At 39.2% G+C, this 22,724-nt stretch overlaps 1 protein-coding gene across 2 annotated transcripts; it reads right to left on the reverse strand.

Moving 5' to 3' along the window:
• Positions 1-625: 625 nt before the first annotated feature.
• On the reverse strand, positions 626-2,401 carry LOC311085814 (granzyme B(G,H)-like). 2 transcript variants are annotated; one of them, XM_084118436.1, is made up of 5 exons: positions 2,325-2,401; positions 2,078-2,228; positions 1,833-1,929; positions 1,177-1,428; positions 626-1,091 (listed from the first exon to the last, which is right to left on the reverse strand). In XM_084118436.1, exons 1-5 carry the CDS (start codon positions 2,386-2,388, stop codon positions 927-929), a joined length of 729 nt encoding a protein of 242 aa, XP_083974562.1. In that variant the 5' UTR covers positions 2,389-2,401; the 3' UTR covers positions 626-926. The 2 variants fall into 2 exon arrangements, with proteins under 2 accessions (XP_083974562.1, XP_083974561.1); XM_084118435.1 differs by having other exon boundaries at positions 1,833-1,971.
• Positions 2,402-22,724: the final 20,323 nt, after the last annotated feature.

Raw genomic sequence — 22,724 nt, forward strand, 5'->3', positions numbered from 1 at the left:
TTCCATCTATGATCATATGATAATATTCATATCATTTGTTATATCTGCTGATTTTGAACGACTTTGCCTCAAGAACCACTGCTGTCAAACAAATCGTTCATTAAATATTTGAGAATAATTTAAACAGCTATTGTAAACGGAGCGTTCTTTGATCGTTGACACATTCACATTGTTGAAAATAAATATCCACATTCCTAGCATTGGGATCCTTTGGAAGGAAATGTTATTTTTAGTTCTAGCAGAGAGACTCGGGAGATAAAATTATATAACGAAGCATATATTTATTAACAGCCCAGCAAGCAATTATTTATAAAGTTCTTTGGCGTAGGCCCCATCAGTAGCGCGCAATCCGAGGGTAGCGGAAACTGCATTTCCTGCCTGAAGATGAAGGCAGGGGCGCAACTGACCCCTGGGAGGTATGGGAAGGGACCATCCTGGTGGTGGTGGGGAGGATGGAGGGGAAGGGACCATCCTGGTGGAGGTGGGGAGGATGGAGGGGAAGGGACCATCCTGGTGGAGGTGGGGAGGATGGAGGTAATTGTCAGCGTCTTGTCAGATTGTCAGATTATGCTCCGTTATAAACAACCCAGTTTGCTGTGTGCATTTTTTTATTTTTTTTATTTTTACTCAAATCCTGGAGGCCTTTCCAGGACTGTTTTAATTCAACTTAATTTAATTTAGACTAAACTAATTGTTTTACTTATAAAATATTTTCTATTCTTTTCTTTTTTTATTTCAGTTTTCCCCCCTTCAAGTAGATATGAGCCGTACTTGCATGACTGAAAATTGAGGGTGTTGCCATGATGGCCACCAAGTGAACTGCTAAATGATTTTAAAGCGTGCAATTATTTATGTTTGTGACAATGAGAACACTTTGACTATAATTGATGCTTGCCATGAAAGAAAAACATTTCTTTCTTTTTAGTTTACATGAAGTCACTTAATTTTTCCATTTTGTTGATCCATTGAAGATATGCTGAAATCTTAGTATACACATTAGGACGTTGAGGTGAATTGCAACGATATCCAGATCCGAAAGATGTGACACCAACTGCAGTGTTTCCACAAACCAAAGGACCTCCTGAATCCCCCTGTTAAGAAACACAGATCAACACATCACTAGTGAAACCAGTCTGTACATTACCATAAAGTCTGTGATTCATCTTTTGTACATACCTTGCAGGATCCACCATCATCATATGCACAGATCATCTGTGAGGCCAAGAAGCTCGATCCCCAAGAAGCTTGACAGTCTGCCTGATTTTTTGTAGTCGTGTTTGCCTCCATTAGACGATAACTCTTTGGGCCATTTCTCCACAGTCTTCCCCAGCCGGCAACACTACAGAGAGTACCTGCTTCCACATCTTCTCCTTTCTTTGGTAATGATATCAGTCTAACTTTGTTGTTTAGTTTGACTTTTTTCTCTAGCTGTAATTAAAAAATACAACAATTTTTTATAAAAAATCTTTTATAAGACTGAAGTTCAGTTGATCATACTTTTGTTTTTGAGGTTTGTACAGAAGCCCTAAAGTTGATTTTATTTTTAAATGCCTCTTTATTATTGTGTTTTCTGCTTATAACAGCCACAAAACAAATGCATCAATGATATTCCAGTTTTGTTTGTTTTTTTGTGCCTTTTTTGCCCATTTCTTTTTTGTTGCTACACAGATCAATATATAAATAATGTAGGAAATAGACCTAAAGAGGCACTTGGCCATTTACATATAATGATTTAAATCTCTTCAGTAATTTTTAAGAAAAAATTGTAATAGAAAATCAAACATAGTGGTTTGTGCTACTGTTTCCTGATCAGATTTTCTTTTGAACGTTACCCTCAAAAGCATGATGTCATTCTGAATAGGTCTGCGTATATAGTCTGGATGCGGGATGTAGGACTTCACTGTAATGACATCCGAACTCTGGCTGTACCTTAAATCATGAGCACCAACAACAACCGTCAGAATCTCAAATCTGTTGAAAGAGAAAGTCATGATAGTAATTTATGTCATTCAGCACGCTGTATGGTTGCATTGCAGTTGTTGTGTCATTCAAAAGTGATTTCTAAACAAGCTTTTACCCATCCCAGCAATGTGCAGCAGTCAAGACAAGCTCATCAGAAATGAGGAATCCACCGCAGATATGTCGAGAGTTCTTCTGAAGAGAAACCATGTAAGGTCTGGAGTGGGGTTTGGCTTCTGTGCCATTCACTATACCCACATTCACATGAGCTGAGAGAGAGAGTGCTGTCAGTCAACTTATTCAGCACATACGAATCAAACATTCTTAAAAATAATCATAATTTACTGTTATATAATCAATCTTACCAGTGAAGGTCAGGTGTGGCAGCAGAGAAGCCAGCAGGAGCAGAGAGATGATGATGATGGTCATGATGAAGAAGATGATCAGTGAGTTCTCACTGGCTAAACATGGTATAAATATACTTTAAATATGGGTGGTGACATTAAGTGGCACGTTACTCCACCTCCTTTAAAAAAAAAAAGAGTAGTATGAGCAACACAATGATTAGAAAGTACTGTTCTTGTTAATCCTTGCGGTCTCATATTGAAGCCACCGATGGTTTGAATTATTAGATTTAAGTTTTTAAAAAGTTGAATTTATTATACCATTTTTGTTTGATTGTATCCCAAATATTGACCAAAAGTTGCCGTTTTCAAGTCTTTGCCCATTCAAGTTTATATGACCCGTACTTGCATGACTGGAAATTGAGGGTGTAACCAAGATGGCCCTAAGTGAATTAATGTGAAATTACTTTTGCAATTAATATTGCAATTATATATGGTTGTGACCATGAGGACACTTAGCAATATTATTTAACAGATTGATCAATATTCTGTTCTGTTAGTCTCACCAGTGAATGTCAGGTGTGGCAGCAGAGAGGCCAGCAGGAGCAGAGAGATGATGATGGATCAGTGAGCTGTCATGACAAAACACTCGCTCTGTCCGAATATGCCTACTTCCATAATATGTAGTAGGCGAAAAGCAGTATGCAACCAAGTAGTATGTCTGAATTCAAATATATATACACAGTCACCAGCCACTAGGTACACCTTTTCAACTGCCTATTAACGCAAATATCTAATAATCAGTCTATCACACATGGCAGCGACTCAATGCATTTAGGCATGTTGACATGGTCAAGACGATCTGCTGAAGTTGGGCATCAGGATGAAGAAGAAAGGTGATATTGGGGGTATGTGAAAAAAAAAAAAAGTTGTGATTGTCAAAACATTTGGTAACTAAACAGAATTTGATTAAGTTTAGTGACAACATGTTACAAAGTTTAGCTACATGGTACAATGACTGGTAGGCTACTGTTTTTATTATTGCTTGACATCTTGATTCAATATCGATTCATTTGGATAATTACAGTAGATACATGTAAATTTTTCTCAAGAAAAAAATATATCTCACTAATGCTGTAAACATACAGAGAGCCCTGTCAGCTGGTATTATTAAAGGTTAAAAATAACAACTCAAATTAAATATAATGCGTTTTTTATTATAATAACAACTTTATAATATTTTAATGATGTAAGTAAACATATAATATGTAATATAGTGGACATCTTTAGCAAAACACTCCTCTCTATAGCTAATTTTTCTAGCCTATAGCCTATATGGTCATTAAATGGCTTTCCTGAGGTAAATGTAACGTTATGTGACATTGTTCTCCAGTTGTTTTATTGACCTCTTACCGCGGTTGAAAATCACTGATTAATCCGAGGCATATACATTTCGGTAAGTTGTACTATATCTTTCAACATACCTATTGTTCATTCGGGTTTATTTACTTAGCCTAGTAAAGAAGAGTAAAAGATGATCGGTTCATGTGCCGCTTGAACTGAGGCGCTACAGCGATCTGTCACGTCACATTTACAAGCACATTTATTGTTTGAATTTCGTAATAAAATTGACAGACTCTGAGAGCTGATCATTTGTTTTATATCAAAAGTAACCTGCTCTGTCTTGTAAAAGTAACTGTCAGTGTCCTTTGCTTCGCAATTTTTCTCTGCGTGAGAAAATGGATGTGTGGTGTGGATATTTCCGTAAACTAAAACGTCTATGTGATGAGGGTCAGTGTGGGTGTGAAGGAAGAAGACAGGGTTGGCATGACTGGGACTCGTACGGCTCTTTTAATTAAAGTAAAAGAAAAATAAACAAAAGGTGCGCCACTGCGCGTTCAACCTAGGTTTTTACTACAGCACAGAAAATTAATTGACAGTTCACACAAGCTCTTCCTGCGACATCAGCTTTCTCTGGTTCACGTAAACTCTTCCCGCTGTCAACAGCTTTCTCTTGCCACAGTCACGCTGCATACGAGTCCTCAGTCCTCCTCTCTCTCTCTCGCTCACTCCCCGTCAGCTTATATCCGGTCTCTCCACGCCGATTACTGCAACAAGACATAGGTGTTTTAGACATTCCCTTTCGAAAGGGAACTCGCACTGTGTCGATTGACGCTTTGGGGAACGATATACCAACGCCACCATGCTAAGGGAAGTGCATGCCCACTGGCAGTGACAACTGTCAGAACCAGCTAAATTCACACCAAACAAAGGTCACACTGGGCTATCAGTGACAGCATTCCCTACGGTCATAGCCCAAGCTATACGCTTCACAGGAAAACCTCCATAAACTTTGTTTAATGAAAGGCCTGACCTGGTGTCACTTACATGGGACACTTAAGTCTGGCCAACTTTCCTGTCTGTCCGAAGACAAAGCCTCTGGACACTTGCCTTAGGTAAGGCATCCAACCTGAGGGACTGCGAAGCTGACAGTGAACCACTCAGCCTGGATCTCAAAGACAGGGTATCCTGGAGAGCATGACTCAGCATAGCGCTTACAACCCTTGCTAGCGAGGGGAGTTTCTCTGCTTGTTTCAAGCACTGAGGAGGCCTGAAAAAAGGGCTGATCTAACTGGGAGGCCTCACGAGAGGCCTACGACCATCTGACCAGACTTCAGGAGGCCAAGTACTCATAGTGATCCTCAGTGAGGGGAGCACATGGCCTGGTCAAGATTATTAAGATATGCACACGAGTTAACTGTAATCTGTGCAAACATTAAACTTTGCTTAAATTAAACGTCTTGCTTTGGTCTACACTTGAAGTGTTCTGTTTGCAAAATAAATAAAAAAAGCAAAATTGAAAACGATATTAAATTAAAACTAATTTAAAAACGCAAACCTATAATAACCTTGGGCGTGAGAGCGTGTGAAAAGTGTCAATTGTGTGAGTCTCACGCTCAATGCGTGAGAGTTGGTAACCCTGGGAGTTTCCACTCTGAATGATGCAAAAAGCTTGCTGGTTGAAGCCACCAAACACATGTTCCGTTTTCTCTTGAATGTAGGGTCAACCCAAGACCAACGCAAGTCATATAATCAATGCAAGGAAACTGACAAATAAAATTTATGAAGAAAAAGAGTTTAGGGAATTGTGGTAGTTTATTTGCACTATGATAAAATGTTGATGCTACATGCTAAAATATTTTTTTGTGTGTAAAATATCCTCCTAGCATATTCAGGTCAAATGTTTAAATGCTTTGTTCCTTCTATCAAGTCTTACTGAAAGTCTTTATGTGAGCATTTTTCTCTGAAATTTTGCTGCCATTTCTAGTGTTAGGGGGTAACAGTTTAGGACCCAAGGACCAGATGTTTGAAAGAAGACCCGGAGTCAGAATTATAATAAATTGAAGAAAAGTTTTACTGAAGATAGTTTGCAGTTTCATCAGCAGAAGTCAGCTTCAAGACTCACACAGGAGTTTGTAGGCCGCCCCGCTTACAGTTACAAAGATCACAGCAGTTATACTCTTCACCAAGATCTAAGGATTACACCCCTCTCAAGGTGATCGGCGAGCTCCATCTTGGAACCCCCTTGACGCACATCGCCGCTCTGCCTCAGCATGAGCGGGACCTGAGCCACAAGGTCCAGGGGCCGGTTGCACCAGCTGTGCGTAAGTTATAACTTAGCCTAGTTTTGACGTAAATTGACACTAAGTTACGACTTACGCACTTCTAAATATTTTTGCGTTGCACCATTAAACTTAGTTGAAGCGTAACTCTACGTTTAAACTAAATATTTACGACAGCCTCCGATCAGGAGTAACGGATGGAATAAAATATCAAACACACTGAACTGCATCAATAAGCTATTCTTTTACCTGACAGACTTCAATTCTTAATACATATATGATAATGCAGACATTTACACTCGCTTACATTTTAAGAGAGAGAACATTATGTGAAAAGATTACTTTGTTAGAGGCTATCTTTAACACGAACCCATCCTAAACAGCACGTCGCTGTGTGCATCGGTCCATGGTGTGCATGTCAAATATCAGTCATAATCAATAAACGTAATTTCTTATGCTTTTTGTATCAATATTTATTTATTGATCCTTATTCATTTCATTTCAAATAGTTTCTGAATGTTACATATAAAAACACTTATGCTATTCATGATCAAGTATCGTATTTAATGGAAACTTATTTTTACCGTTAGTAACGTGAGGCAAAAGAATGAAGGATAACTGAAATTCACAGCATTTCAACACAACATGTGCTCACGTATTTGAAGGCTGCTATTGGATAACCGAGGCTAAACGTCATATTATGCGACTACGCATTACTTTACGGAGAGCTTACGACCTACTAGCTACGTTCTGCCTTACGAACAAATGGTGCAACGGAATAAAGTTCAGAGTTAGTTACAAACTAGCTAGTAGTTACTAAGCCTCTAGTGTGGACTTTACGTTCCAATTTAAGAAAGAACTTACGAACGGCTGGTGCAACCCTACCCAGCTGCTGAACCCTCTTCTCTCTAGAAGAGGGCCAGACGGGAGCGGAGTGTTCTTAGAGAAAAAGGCTCACAATTTGCACAGACAGATCCCTCGAGAACTGCCTTGTGACTCACAGTTTGTGTGTGTCACCCAGCGTCAAGTATCTTGGGCACGGGTCTGCACACTTCTGAAAGCACCCAGCCCTCTCAGTGCATTACATAACTTTACCTTTGATTTTCAAAGCGCTTACAGACAGAACAGTCCCTGAAGACGAAAAAGGTGAATGTCATGTTTGCAAGGCGCCCTTATTTACTTCTAGGTCGCATGTTAATGATTCATGGGCTGTCGCCGGTCAATAGGATTGTCAGGATTTGATAGTAATTTCAGACACCTGTCACGCCTGAGGCACTCCCCCAAAGCGTCAATCGACGCAGTGCGAGTTCCCTTTCGAAAGGGAATTGAAACTAAGACTACAACTTTCGGTCAAAAAACATTTTCGTAAACTGAAATAAAATTTAACAGGTTGAAAGGTTCTGTTATTATCTTTGCTTTTACTAAATATTCACTGTTAATAATTTTACGATCCATGTGGAGCCATTTCCCCAAAGTGTAGGGAAAACCAGGACAACACACTCACACTCACGTATACACAGACAGACAGACAGATACACACATGCCTGGTTGTTACGAAACTGCTCCGAGACTCAAAGGTAAGATCCAAATGCAGCTTTTATTAAGAGGCAATCCAGACACGTAATCCAATAAATGGGTCAAAACACAGGTAGGCAGTCCAAACAAACAAACAAACAAACAAAACAAAACAAAACAAGATAGGCAGGGGTCAGAGGCAAAAGAATAGTCCACGGAACAGGCAAGAAATCCAAAAACCAAGAAACAGAAAACCAGGGAAAATGCAACAACATACAAAACTTCGCAGTTAGTGAAGGGGTGAACCAGGCTTGTATGGGGTGAACTAAACAAGATAACAAGACACAGGTGACTGTGATAATGAGTTTTGATGAGTCCGGGCAGTAAGTTCTGGGAAAAGTAGTTTGTGAGTGAAATATGATAGTCTGGTGTGGAGTGGCACTCCAGCTGGTGACCGTTACAATGGTTTACTACCCTTGTGGAGACTCTCCATAGACATAATGGTTTTTATACTGTACAAATTGTATATTCTGTCTCCTTACACTAACCCGACCCCTAAACCTACCCATCAAACAAAACTTTATGCATTTTTTGCATTTAAAAAAAAAAAATAATAATCTGTATGATTTATAAGCTTGTGTACCCATGAGGACCTCAATTTAGGTCCCTACAGTGACTTGAGTCCCCATGAGTCAGTGTGCATTCAGGTTTAAGTCCCCACTGGGATAGAAACACACACACACACACACACACTGCATATATACTTCATTATTTAATCACACTGGCTTCACAGCATGTTGTGTTGGCAGGTCTGTAGTCAGATGAATTTAACTGATTTTTTGTATCGTTTTTTTTTTTTATGTACCAGTTGTCACAGCTATATTGTACAGCTGGAAAAAGTAAACTAGGTATGTTTAAAGATTTAATCTTTAATATAAATTAGTTTGTTTGAATCTTTCATAGTTTTTACTTTGTTGCATTATTTTATTTTTATTGTCAAGATGTCTGCACACGAGTTAACTGTAATCTGTGCAAACATTAAACTTTGCTTAAATTAAACGTCTTGCTTTGGTCTACACTTGAAGTGTACTGTTTGCAAAATAAAAAATTGAAATTAAAATAAAAACTAATTTAAAAATGCGAAACTATAACCTTGGGCGTGAGAGCGTGTGAAAAGAGTCAATTGTATGAGTCCCAAACTCAAAGCCTGAGAGTTGGTAACCCTGAAATATCCACTGTGAATGATGCAAAAAGCTTGCTGGTTGAAGCCACCATACACATGTTCCTCTTTCTCTTGAAAGTAGGGTCAACCCAAGACCAACCCAAGTCATATAATCAATGCAAGAAAAAGAGTTTAGGGAATTGCAGTAGTTTATTTGAACTATGATAAAATGTTGATGCTACATGCTAAAATATTGTTTGTGTGTAAAATATCCTTCTAGCATATTCAGGTCAAATGTGTAAATGCTTTACAGGTCTTACTGAAAGTCTTTATCGGTATGTGAGCGTTTTTCTCTGAAATTTTGCTGCCATTTCTAGTGTTAGGGGGTAACAGTTTAGGACCTAAGGACCAGATGTTTGAAAGGAGACCCGGAGTCAGAATAATAATAAATTGAAGAAAAGTTTTACTGAAGATAGTTTGCAGTTTCATCAGCAGAAGTCAGCTTCAAGACTCACACAGGAGTTTGTAGGCCGCCCCGCTTACAGTTACAAAGATCACAGCAGTTATACTCTTCACCAAGGTCTAAGCTACATCATTGCTTACAGGTTGAATGATTCTCATTGGCTAATAAATAGATAAACATAGTAATTTTCCACACATATACAGATAAATGGAAGCATATCTCCATCGATTATGCAGCTGACACTCAGACCCTGAAGTTAGGCACGTCGTGACCATCCTGGTCTCAGATTTGCTTTGCTGGGCGCCAGCATGTCCAGAACAACAACTCAGTCAATCTCCAATAATGCCAGTTGTTCCTTAACCTGTAACCAATAAGACTAACACACACACAGACACACAGCTTTTCCAAGGTTGGATTTGGCCAGGCTCTAACTATAAACAGGAGTCTCGTCTCAAAACATCAAGATAACAAGTTCTTTCTCTCAAGGATATAGAACACTTTAGTCTAAATGGAAAATATAGGCTTTAACTGAGAAATGGTCCCTTAAACTATAGACTTCAATGACCCCTATTTGTTTTAACACGCTGAAGACCTTTCTCAAACACAAAACATGTCCCTATTTCATTTCTGGAAGCCGGGCTAAATGAGCAAGCACTGTTACTGCATTCAGATATCATATACTGACATTAAAGAATACATGAAAAGAACATTTCAGTAATCACATTGGTAACTTCTATAACAAAGTAAAATCTCCAGAGAAGTCATTCAACTCATTTGATATTTAGAAGGAAAAAATATTGATTAATACCTTGATTATAATTTACATATACAATGAAGCAGCAGTGGATTCCAATCCACCCCCTTCACTAAGTACATGTTTTGGGCAGGAAATGTTTCGCAAAATATCCTGAATCCGTGTGGTAAAACATTGTGGGCAGAGCATCTTGCCTACAGGAAATACACTATCTCTTTAAAAAACTTGATACAAAAATAAAGTAGACCTTTACTGTATATTTACAGTGACCAAATGCCAGATAACAAAACTTGACTCATGGAGGATTGACATATTATGCATTTATTGAAACAATTTGGAGACATTCAAGACAAAAACAAGTAAATGTCAGGAAACATTTCCAATAAACGTATGTATCCATGGAAGATATGCTAATATACCAAATGTAGTACCTATACAGTATGCAATTTCAGATGCATATATACATATACACATATATACCAACGCATTCTCATCCTAGGGCGTCATATACTGACGCTTTTGACATTTCGTCTCTATATCCAACACACATGGCACCCTTTAATATGACACGCACAGAGCTTTGTTCGGTTATGGGTAGGTTTAGGTCTGGGGTAGGGTTAGGGTTAGGGTTAGACCGCTAGGAGGCGCCTTCTGGCCCATATCTATCTGCGTCTCATATTGACGGTAAAGGATGCCATGTGTGTTGGATGTAGACGAAATGTCAAAAACGTCAGTATATGACGCCTTGGGATGAGATCGGGCTGTATATACATATACACACACACAATCACAGTCACCAGCCACTATATTACACCTGTTCAACTTTCTATTAACGCAAATATCTAATAATCAGTCTATCACACATGGCAGCGACTCAATGCATTTAGGCATGTTGACATGGTCAAGACGATCTGCTGAAGTTGGGCATCAGGATGAAGAAAAAAAGGTGATTAAAGTGACTTTGAACGTGGCCTGGTTGTTGAGTATTTCAGAAACTGCTGATCTACTTGGATTTTCACTCACAGCTATCTCTAGAGTTTACAGAGAATGGTTAGAAACATATCCAGTGAGCAGCAGTTCTGTGGGCGAAAATGCCTTATTGATGCCAGAGGTCAGAGGAGAATGACAACTGGTTCAAGCTGATAGAGAGGCAACCGAAGAGAGAGGAGCATCTCTGAACGCACAACATGAACCTTGAAGCAGATGGGCTACAGCAGCAGAAGACACACCGGGTGCCACTCCTGTCAGATAAGTACAGGAAACTGAGGCTACAATAGAAAGACAAATGTGCCGAAGGTGCAGGCAGGTCGAAGGCTGACCAAGGTGGAGCCGGAGGGACAAGAGAGCCCAGAGAAGCTGTATGGCCGATGATCTCCGGTGGAAACGAGGGAGGGTGGAGTGATGGGCACAGAAGCTGGAGGCGGAGACAGGGGTTCATTTGAATGTTTTGATTTGTTCTCATGGGTTTTGGGGGCAACGCATTACAAGTACATCTGATAAAAAAATAAATGTAAAAAATTGTAAGTAACTATTAAAGTTATGCATTACTTTTCCAAATAAGCAACACTTTTTGCATTTTTCTCAGTTACTCAGAGACTATTTGGACTAGACCAACCAAATTTGTATATATTAAACTTGCATCTGTCTGCTAATTACTCATACAATTTAAAGTTGATTACATATGACATCGTTCACAGTATTGCAATGTGGTTGCAATGTTAAAAATACCTTCAATTTCACTAATTAACTTTAGCTTTTTGTCTCAATGAGCATAGAATTATGAAAATATGAACTGTTTTAGGCCTACTATAATATTATAGTATTATTTATACAATAATATTATTGTAGCCTAGTCATATTTATCAAATAACAGTTACTGAGTTTTGTTTGTTTATGTGTAGAACACAGGCCTACACAGATTCAGTGTGCAGGTGTTACAGATGCTATTCAATCTCTCCGTATTTCAGTGTCAGACAGGAAGAACTGAACAATTTGCAATGCAACAAACTTTTATTAAACATGCAATTTATAATTTGTTGCAACCGTCCCCAATGTCAGCCATGACAGAACACCATATGCCTGCTAGACATACAGATTCAGTATTCCTCAAAATTAATAAAAAGAGTGAAAAGCAACTCAGAATATTATGCAAAAATGCAATAATTAAATATGTTAAATTGATAAATGTAATGTATGTACTTAATCTCACTTTATTATCCAATTTCTTTGCTGCTGACTTTTGTTGTTCTAATTCAATCAAGTTAAACATCACATTTGTGATTCAATTAACATATCCAATAATGCTCGTTATCAATGGAAGATCTGAAAAATCTGAAAATAAACTTTTACTGTTACTGTAATTTCCTGAGGTTATAAAATTGAGGACCATTTGACTTGTCTTGATAGTGATTATTAGAACAAGATGTGGGAGAAAATCTGTTAAACATTTGGAAACTAGTACAGAACTAGTACAACACATCTTTTTTATTGTTAAAGTCAATTATTGCTAATTATGTCTTTGATCCATGGAAGAAATGCTGAAATCTTCGTATAAACTTCAGGATATTTAGGTGAATTACAGAGATCTGGGTCTCCGAAAGATGTGACACCAACTGCAGTGTCTCCACAAACCAAAGGACCTCCTGAATCCCCCTGTTAAAAAAACAAGGATCAGCAAGTCACTATATCAGTTATCACCTTTCTCTCTTCAGCACACTGAGAATGCATTGTAAAGTGTTATATAAATTGAAATACTTTATTCATTATTCTATAGATATATTTATTTTATTTGTTAATTTCTAATATGATATTATTATTATTATTATATATAAAAAAAAGTTTACATACATCACAGCTTCCTCCAGTGCCATTTACACACATCATCTGTGCAGCTGAGAACGCTGATCTCCAACTATTTTCACATTTTTTGTTTTCCATGATCTTCACATTTGTTTCCATGAGGACTGGGCTTGCAGTGCCATAAGTTACTAAACTTCTCCAGCCTGCAACACTGCAAACAGAATCTGCTGGGATGTCTTCTTTTGTCTTTGGTATTGAAATCCATTCGACATTTTCGTTCTTTTCGACTTTTTTCTCTAGCTGCAATCATAAAATGCAATGATGTGTTAATAGACAGTGTTTAAATGATTAGGTATTATTTTGAACAACTGGTATAAATGCAGTCTGTTACCCTCAAAAGCATGATGTCATTCCGATAAGGGTCTTCACTATAATTCAGGTTTGTAGTAGGACATCACGTTAATGCTGACATTCATTTCTCGTAGGTCATGTGCACCAACCACAACTGTCAGAACTTTTTTTCTGTTTATGGAAAAATTCATATTAACTTCAGCTTTTAGGTTTCTTAATTCTTTCAGTGAAGATTGTGAAGGTATGATGAAACCATGATTGAGATTTTACTTTTAAATTAGTTTAGTTTGAATCTTCTTATGAAGATTTCAGATGACCCAAAACTTGTGAAGAGATTACGTCAACCCCTACGAAGACTTCAGATGACGCCAACTCTGAATCAACATGCACCACTGCCAAATTTTCTATATATTGTAATCATTATGATCACAACTTGTACACTGTAAAAAAAAATGTTGCTGCCTTAAATTTTTAAGTACAATCAACTTGGATGTTTATGTAATTTCAACTTAAATTACATTAAACTGACGTAAAAAAATTGTTGAATCTTTTTTTTATTAAAAATGCTTAACTTATTTTGATGAGTTAAAGCAATGTAAATCCAATGTAAATAGGATTCAACATATAACCTTAAATAAATCAAAATCAAATCAAACAGAGATATATAATGAATAAAGATAAGGAAAGCAAAATGTAATCAAATATCATAAATGTACAACTAAATAAATCAATTGATAAAGACATTAACGTTTCTTCCTCCCCCGGGCAATTCCAGCAAATGGCATGTTCGGGCGGATCCCATAACGCTTAAATTCTGTTCCTGCCCGGACTCTAATCTTCGTCACGCCAAGATGCGGGAGTTGCTGGCTGTACGTCTCGCCCTGCACCGCTTCTGTGCGTTGCTCAGGGGTTGTCACGTACTAGTCCGATCAGACAATACCGCCACAGTAGCGTACATCAACCATCAAGGTGGTCTACGCTCCCGCCGTATGTCGCAACTCGCTCGCCACCTCCTCATATGGAGTCAGAAGCATCTGAGGTCGCTTCGAGCCATTTATATCCCAGGAGACCTGAACCAGGCAGCCGACAAGCTGTCTCGGCTTCAACCTCCCGCTGGAGAATGGAGACTCCATCCCCAGTCAGTCCAGCTGATTTGGGATCAGTTCGGGGACGCACAGGTAGATCTGTTTGCCTCCCACGACTCGTCCCACTGCGGCCTGTATTATTCCCTGACCGAGGGCACGCTCGGCACGGATGCACTGGCGCACAGCTGGCCGCGGGGCCTACGCAAGTATGCATTTCCCCCAGTGAGCCTCCTTGCGCAGACCCTGCGCAAGATCAGGGAGGACGAGGAGCAGATAATTTTGGTTGCCCCGTATTGGCGCAACCGCACCTGGTTCTCAGAAACTAGTTCTCCTCGCGACAGCACCTCCCTGGCCAATTCCCCTGAGGAAGGACCTGCTTTCTCAGGGACGGGGCACCCTTTGGCACCCTCGTCCCGATCTTTGGGACCTCCACGTGTGGTCTCTGGACGGGACGAGGCAGGTTTGAGTACCCTACCACCAGCGGTGGTGGCTACCATCACTTCCTCTAGAGCATCGTCCACGAGACATGCCTATGCGTTGAAGTGGAACCTCTTCGTCAACTGGTGTTCTTCAAAACATCAAGAACCCACAAAATGCCCGATCAGTGTCGTGCTTTCCTTCCTGCAAGAAGGGTTGGAGCGAAGGCTGTCTCCCTCCACCCTAAAAGTGTATGTTGCCGCCATTGCCGCACATCACGACACAGTTGATGGTAAGTCTCTGGGAAAGCACAACCTGATCATCAGGTTCCTGAGGGGAGCGAGGAGACTGAATCATCCTCGTCCTCCCCTCGTACCCTCTTGGGATCTCTCAGTGGTTTTAACTGCCCTGCAGAGCGCTCCCTTTGAGCCTCTGCAATCAGTGGAGCTTAAGTTCCTGTCAATTAAGACAGCGCTCCTGGTTGCTTTGGCCTCCATCAAGAGGGTAGGGGACCTGCAGGCATTTTCGGTTGACGAAGCGTGCCTGGAATTCGGGCCGGCTAACTCTCACGTGTTCCTGAGACCCCGGCCTGGATATGTGCCCAAGGTTCCTACCACCCCCTTTCGAGATCAGGTAGTGAACCTGCAAGCGCTGCCCTTGGAGGAGGCAGACCCAGCCTTGGCACTGCTCTGTCCAGTACGCGCACTCCGTGCTTACGTTGACAGAACGCGGTGTTTCAGGACCTCAGACCAGCTCTTTGTCTGTTATGGTGGGAAGCTGAAGGGAAAGGCTCTCTCCAAGCAAAGGTTGTCTCACTGGATAGTGGACGCCATTGCTTTGGCATACCAGCAGCAAGGTCGACCATGCCCCCTTGGTGTGACGGCCCACTCCACTCGGAGTGTGGCATCCTCTTGGGCTCTAGCGCATGGCGCCTCGCCAGGGCCTGAAGTTAACTTTTTTGACCACCAGCCACTGTGGCAGGTGGATTTTTAAATCCACCCGCCACAGTGACTTTTTACCAGCCAGTTTTTTTTTTTTTTTTTTTTTTTGGCCTCATAAAAGGTGAAAAAAAAAGGAATAGCACAACATTTGTTCTTTAACTTGTAAGAATACACATTTAAGTGCTGTCAAGTTATTAAAGATCCATACAAGTAATAATAACTCTTAGAATACAGATATAGACCAGCTCGTAAACAAATCACACGCGGCTGTGTTGATGGCTGGGCAGCTGTTAGTTACAGCGTTCAGGAACCGTTAAGCAGAACTAAATTAATATTGTTAGTACTGGTAAAGTTACCGGGTAGGCTACCGGACATTTTCTCACCGGTTCCCAACTCCCAACATCTGTGCAACTGTCATTGTACTGTAGCCTATGTCAGCGTTGCATTATCTCATCTCATCTCACCAACAGTTTAATACTCACACATTCAAACGTAGTCAGAGAAGGGCCTCATCTTTCTCTCCGATCACGTTCCGAAACACTCAAATTGCGCTGCTTTCACAGTTCTTTACTCCAGTAATGTGCCACCACATTTTTAGCTAAAATCCAACGAAATGGCTGGCTTCGTTTAAATGTCAAAGAACAACAGTTGAAAAAAAAAAAAAAAAAACCCGCAAAGACCCGGCCCCTTTAGTTACTGTTGCTATGTCCGACAAGCTACACCGTACTCACGCCAAACTCTGGCCAAACCATGATCTCACGCAATGAAAAACACATCGCGCAGCAGAGACAGACAATACAGTCAGGTTACTTTTGATATTAAACAAAGTCTCAACGTCAAAATTTGGTAATTTTTAAAGAAATTTAGACAATACCGTTTTGTGGCTCTGTATGTGTCTTGACAGATCGCTGTGGTGCCTCAGTTAAAACTGCTCGTGAACCGATCATCTCTTCCTTCTAGTTAATTTATAGCATCAAATAAACATGAATGAACATAAGAAGGAATGTAGTTTTAACTGCGGAAAGATGTCAGTAAGTTAGGCTTACTCAGTACACTCCGTTTTTTCAAGTTCAAATCCTCCAACGTTGAACTCTCCTGACTGCTTTGTCGGACAAAAAAAGGCGGATTCGGCGGATTATGATTGGCCAGATCGCCTGTCAATCAAACTCCCCGCGAAGGGTTCTCATTGGCTGCCTGCCAATGTGGCAGGTAGATTGACAGTGTTACCCGCCAATTGCAGAATTCACCCGCATTTGGCGTGTGGTCGGGTGTTAATTTCAGGCCCTGCGCCTCGCTAACAGACATCTGTAGAGCTGCAGGCTGGGCGACACCTAATACATTCGCGAGATTCTATAATCTCCGAGTGGAGCCAGTTTCTTCTCATGTACTCGCTTCAACTAGCCGGTACTAGATTCTGCTCAGGTGTCTTCGCTTGCTTGCCATTCCTCTCCACGGACGGGATACGTGCGATATTTCCTCAGGTGAGCCTAATAAGCCCTGAGTCTCCTCCAGCACTGTCGACGTCAACGCCAGAGTTTTGCCACCGGCAGCTTTCGCGCTTGGCTAGGTGCCTCCATGTGCATGGTTCCCCCTCCGTGCGACCCCCACATGTGTATTCCACTGTAAGCCTCTCTGAGCATGTGTCTTTACGCAGGGCACTGGAAGACAGTCGAGAGGTGGCGTGATTACACTGGGAACCCCATTCGTCCTCATCCGACGTAACTCGGAGTGACAACGAAAGGGAACGTCTCGGTTACGTATGTAACCCTCGTTCCCTGAGTAGGGAACGGAGACGTTACGTCTCCCTCCCACTTCCGCTGTACCGCTGGAACGCCTGAGTTCAGTCTCAGCTCCTCAGCAAAGACATATCTGCATGTTGCCAGCGTACTTCCTTATATACCCCCAGGGTGGGGCGGACTTACGCTATGCAAATTCCGCAGACCCATGGCATTTCATTGCCATTGGCTCGTTTTATATACTCAAAGATGACAGGCTTTCTAATCGAAACCCCATTCGTCGTCATCTGATGTAACGTCTCCGTTCCCTACTCAGAGAACGAGGGTTACATACGTAACCGAGACGTTTTCACTAAAGTTAAAAAGAAAAAAAAATGACTTTAATATATTTATTTACTTCTTATTTACTTCTCCAGTGCTGCATTTCTTGTGTCACATCTTTAATGAATTACTGAAAATCGTGCAGAAAATGTAGATGGAAATTGAGAACCGTATTATAGTGCATGCAACTAAAATAATACATTTAAAAAATACATTAATAATAAAAATATATTTTTTTACTCATTTTGATAACATAAAAAAATGTTTGGAGTGAAAATGAAACATCTTTTTTTTATCAGAATGTACTATCATGTTAAACTAATAATAATAATAAAAAAAAAGGTAGCAGATCTTATCAGCAAGAATTACTCATAATGAATATTGTGAGTGTGAAACAGCATTTTCCCAGCCAGTTGCAATGTTCATTTGAATCTTTTGATTTGTTCTTATTGGTTTTGGGGGCAACACTACAAGTAGGCCTACATCTGATTCTTTCTTTCTTTTTTTTCACGTAAGTAGTAAAGTTACACATTACTTTTAAATGAGCAACAAGTTACTACAGTATTTCCAAATAAGTTATGCTACTCCGTTTTCCCATTTTTTGACCAACATCTCTCCTGTCCCCATGTTGAGAGAAATCTTGAGCAAGGTTTAGCGGTGTGAATGTGAACATGATGGTCATTGTAGATCTAAATGAATCAAAATGAATAAAAACAGTGAAAAGAATCAGCCTGTGAATCTCAACAATGGTGACAATTGCAGTGCATTCTGGGTGCCACCAATCAAAACTCATTCATGGCTCCCATCATGCATTGCTGCATGAATAAATAATGAGCTTATGATCAGAGGTGATCTGTTTGTCACCATTGCTGAGATTCATACGCTAATTCTTGATGTCTGTGTGTAAAGTTTTTTATTTATTTTTAACTGATTTGATCATTTGGATTTCATTGAAAAGGCTAAAAATATTATGCTTTTCAAGTACAGTGCTGCTATAATTAATAAAGTAAACCTAACTCAGAAATTGGGCTCTATATGAGTTCAGTGATTCAGTATTAAAACACATTGTGTTTATTAAAACACAACCAACACCATCAGATCACCTTTTCTATTTGTTCATTTGGCTGTTATAACTCACGTACAGCAGCCAAACAAGATTTAAAGTCAATGATATAAGGGTCATGTGAGGGACCGAGAAGCCAAGAACAAGGAACACAAGCTTTGCACAAAAAAATGGGTCTTTATTTGAACCCAAGAAAAAAAATTTACTTTACCAACTCATAAATTTCTTACAACAAAAATAAAATAAACAAACAGAAAATGAGATCAAAACAGTTAGACAAAAACCAACCAAACAAACTAAAAATGACCTGCTCAAATGAACAAAGCAACAGCTTATAAAGGAGCTTTGCACAAAAAAAAATGGGTCTTTATAAAGAATCTCACTTTATTATACCATAGTTATTCCAATTTTGGAGATTTCTGCCTTTGCTCAATCAAAATGAGGTGTCATGGTTATCTCTGTTTAGTTTGATTTTCATGAAGTTTTAGTTTGTTTCTCTTCAGTTTCCTGTTTCCTTTGTTCTAGTTTCCCGCCACTTATATCAGTTACCATAGATATTCATTTAATCCTCACAGCTGTTCATTATCGAGTTCATTATCTTGTGTATTTAAGCTCCTTTTGGGTTTCTGTTGGTTGTCCTGTATTGTTTGTGCCATGCACATTGTCATTTGTTGTTTGCTCTTGTTAAATAAACCTTGTTGTGACTTGATTCGTGACAGTAATATTGTAATTATATACAGGGATGGGCAGTATTTCAGATACATGTATTTAAAATACGTATTTGAAATACAAAATACTATTTTGTATTTTGTATTTTAAAGCCTTTGGAAAAAATCAAATGTAATTTGTATTTAAATACATTTAAGATGAGTATTTTTGTATTTTCAAAATACATAAAATACTTTTTGCCAGTCAACCTCTTTATCAGGGTATTGATTTTGTGCATCAACTAGTTCAGACATTCACTAGTTCAGACATTCACTATAGCTCAGCACTGGATCAGAGAATTTTTTTTGGAATAAGGTGAGAATGTCATGATCAATTCTACTTGTTGATTAAAGTTAAAATAGTGCATTATTCACTTCAGTTAACATGAAAGAATAAAAGAGCACAGACAAGTGGGAAAATAGCATTAGCCAATCAGTCTTGACCGGTTGTTGATTTTGATCAACTAGCTTGTCAAATGTGTTCAAAGCATTACTGTATGTTAGGGCTGGGTGATATGACACTATATCATAGCGATGATATAGAGTTTGAATTGATGGAACTTTTTCTAAATTGTTTACATAAACAGGCCTATTTGTGGGGTAAGTAAATATCCGTGCAGCTTTTAGTGGGGCAGGAATTATTGGAACGTTGGAGTGGAAAAACAAGCACTGATGAATGATACACCACAAAAATCTTCAGCTTTTAGTTTTATTGTACATAAAAAATAAAAATAAAAAAAAGGGGTAAATAGTGTCAAATGAATCTAAATTAATTCTAATTTTAAATTGTAGATACACTTTCTAATTTTAATAAACTTATAGAAACAAATAAACTTTACATAAAATAAACATAAAATTACTTAAAGGGGTCATATAATGGTACATGCACTTTTACAAGTTGATTGTACTGAAATGTGTGTTGGCAGTGCCTGTACACAACCATCATAAAATGATAAAAATCCATCCAGTGTTTTTTTTTTAAATCTTCTTATGTTTTCCCCCATCTCAAATAAAGCCGTTCGATTTTGTGACGTCACAAAATCGACGCCCCTCCCACGATTGTTGATTGACAGCAGCGTTTCAACACAGACCCGCCCTCGCTCGTGAGCGAGCTGTCAATCATAGCCCGCGCGGACCGGCGCGGTCATTGTTGATACGCTGGAGCACTGTCTATGAGCAGAATGGCTTCTAAGCGATTGTGGTGTTCTGTTCTTGGATGTAATAAGGAACACAGCATCATTTTGATGTTCCTAAATCCGAACCGCTGAAGACACAGTGGCTGAGTTTTGTTTTCGAAGGGAATATTCCCCACGATCAACGTCAATGCTTTCATGTTTGCGCGAATCATTTCACACACCAGACTGCTTTACAAACAAGGTCATTATAAAGCTGGTTTTGCTAAGAAGCTGCTCCTGAAAAAAGGATCGGTACCAACCATTATTCGTGTTCCTGCTGCACCTCCAGAAGAACTGAAGTGTAACATTTATTAACCTTATTATTAATATTTATATGAATCTTTGCAAATCGCTAGCACGCTTCACGATGAATGCGGCTGTTTACACTCAGGGTACATTACGGCATGTTTTCTATGTACGATGTTCTCAATATAATTAATAATCCCACGTTTATAATGAACAACGCGTTATGGTTATTGTGTTGCGTTACAAACGGTGTACGCACAGAACAGAGGGGTGGGGTGAGCAAAGCTCATTATCATTTAAAGACACATGCACTTAAACGGCGTGCTGAAAACAGAGCTGTTTTTGACCAGGTAAAATTAGTGTTTTCTTACAATACTAATGAGAATTTTTAATTAAAGTATATTATAAACTTTTAATTTAGACCCTAAAGAATCATATTAGCTTGTACAAAAATGGCATTATATGACCCCTTTAAAAAGCATTGGACTACCTGCAAAAAACAAGAACAAAAAATACTCAAAAGAGTTTGAAATTCAGTTTATTCTGTGGAATCAAAACTGATATTGAGAATTGTGAAACCATGATACTGTTACTGTGAAGCAAAATTGAGATTTTGGTAATATCGCCCATCCATATTCGTTAGATAGCAGAAAAGGTTCCCACAGTTTTATATACAGTATGAATTTTTTAATAGTGTTCACCACAATAGACTACATTGTAACCAGAAAGAAAGAAAGAAAGAAAGAAAGAAAGAAAGGGCAGAGATGAGGTTAGGAATGAAAAGTCAGTCGGCCTGTGTAGTTTCTTCATTCACTGTGACCTATGCCTGCACTGGATGGCCAATTTCCACAAAAGTCTTACTTCTAACAAAAGTCTTACTTCTTTCGGCAATGTGCAGCAGTCAAGACAAACTGATCAGAATTGAGGAATCTACCGCATTCATGTTCCCTGTTCTTCTGGATAGAAACCATGTAGGGTCTGGAGTGGGGTTTGGCTTCTGTGCCGTTCACTATACCCACATTCACATGAGCTGAGAGAGAGAGAGAGAGAGAGAGAGAGAGAGAGAAACACCACACAAGAAACATCTTTATGAGGCCGTTTACACTACACTGTTTTCAACTAAAAACTGAACACATTTTTTATCGTTCATTTACATGACAATGCCGCTTTGAGGGCCTGAAAACACAAACTTGGGTTTCGAAGTGCAAGTTCTTGAATACGATATGGTTATCTTCTCCGTGTAAACCACAAAAATGTGAATTTGTGAAAATTGTGAAAACTGTGATGTCATGCGAATGCGTATTACATGTTCAGTCTAAAGGTGCATAGTAAAGTGACATCGCCAACTACTGGCCTGGTCTAAATAATAAAGCATTTTTTAGTCACTTTTTTCGCAGATCCCTGTGAATGGGGATCGTTTTGACAATGTTATCATCTGTACACAAAAAAATATCAGTTTTTAGTAGGCTATAGCCTACTGTTGACGTGTAAATGTACCCTTAGTAATGAATCAATATGCAGTTCAGTTCAGTTAGTCTCACCAGTGAAGGTCAGGTGTGGCAGCAGAGAGGCCAGCAGGAGCAGAGAGATGATGATGGTCATGATGAAGACGACGATCAGTGAGCTCTCATGATAAAACACTGTTTAAATATAAGGGTGGGTGGAGACAATGAGCTTTTTTTTCAGTTTGTGGATAAGTATTTTTCTTTTTAATTCTTGTGGTCTTATTTCAAGGTCATATGGTTTGGCTGAGATCTAGAAGATTAAAGCAGGTCAGCATACATTTTGTTACTTGAATATTTTACAATTCATAACCTTAAATATCAGTACAAATTGATGGAAAACCAACATAATAATCCAGATGTTGTATATATGTATATATCTATGTGTGTGTATATACAGTATATATACATCCTCATATGTTTCTCCACTATAAGTACGTAATGTATGCAAAACACCATCTAGATAATTTGTCATTTAGGGTATGCTCAATGCATCTTTTTATCAACAGTTCTAAACACCAAATTAGGGTTCTTTGGCTTGTAACAATAGCAGAACCCTTT

The sequence above is a fragment of the Abramis brama genome (assembly GCF_963993115.1).
Source record: "Abramis brama genome assembly, chromosome: 6".
In the NCBI taxonomy this organism is placed as follows: domain Eukaryota; kingdom Metazoa; phylum Chordata; class Actinopteri; order Cypriniformes; family Leuciscidae; genus Abramis; species Abramis brama.

Coding starts and splice junctions, on each gene's coding strand:
- LOC311085814 (XM_084118435.1), bottom strand. CDS start 2,388: ATGACCATCATCATCATCTCTCTGCTCCTGCTGGCTTCTCTGCTGCCA. Junction 2,229..2,324: donor GCCACACCTGACCTTCACTG/GTAAGATTGATT, acceptor TCTCTCTCTCAG/CTCATGTGAATGTGGGTATA. Junction 1,429..1,832: donor ATGACATCATGCTTTTGAGG/GTAACGTTCAAA, acceptor TTTTAATTACAG/CTAGAGAAAAAAGTCAAACT.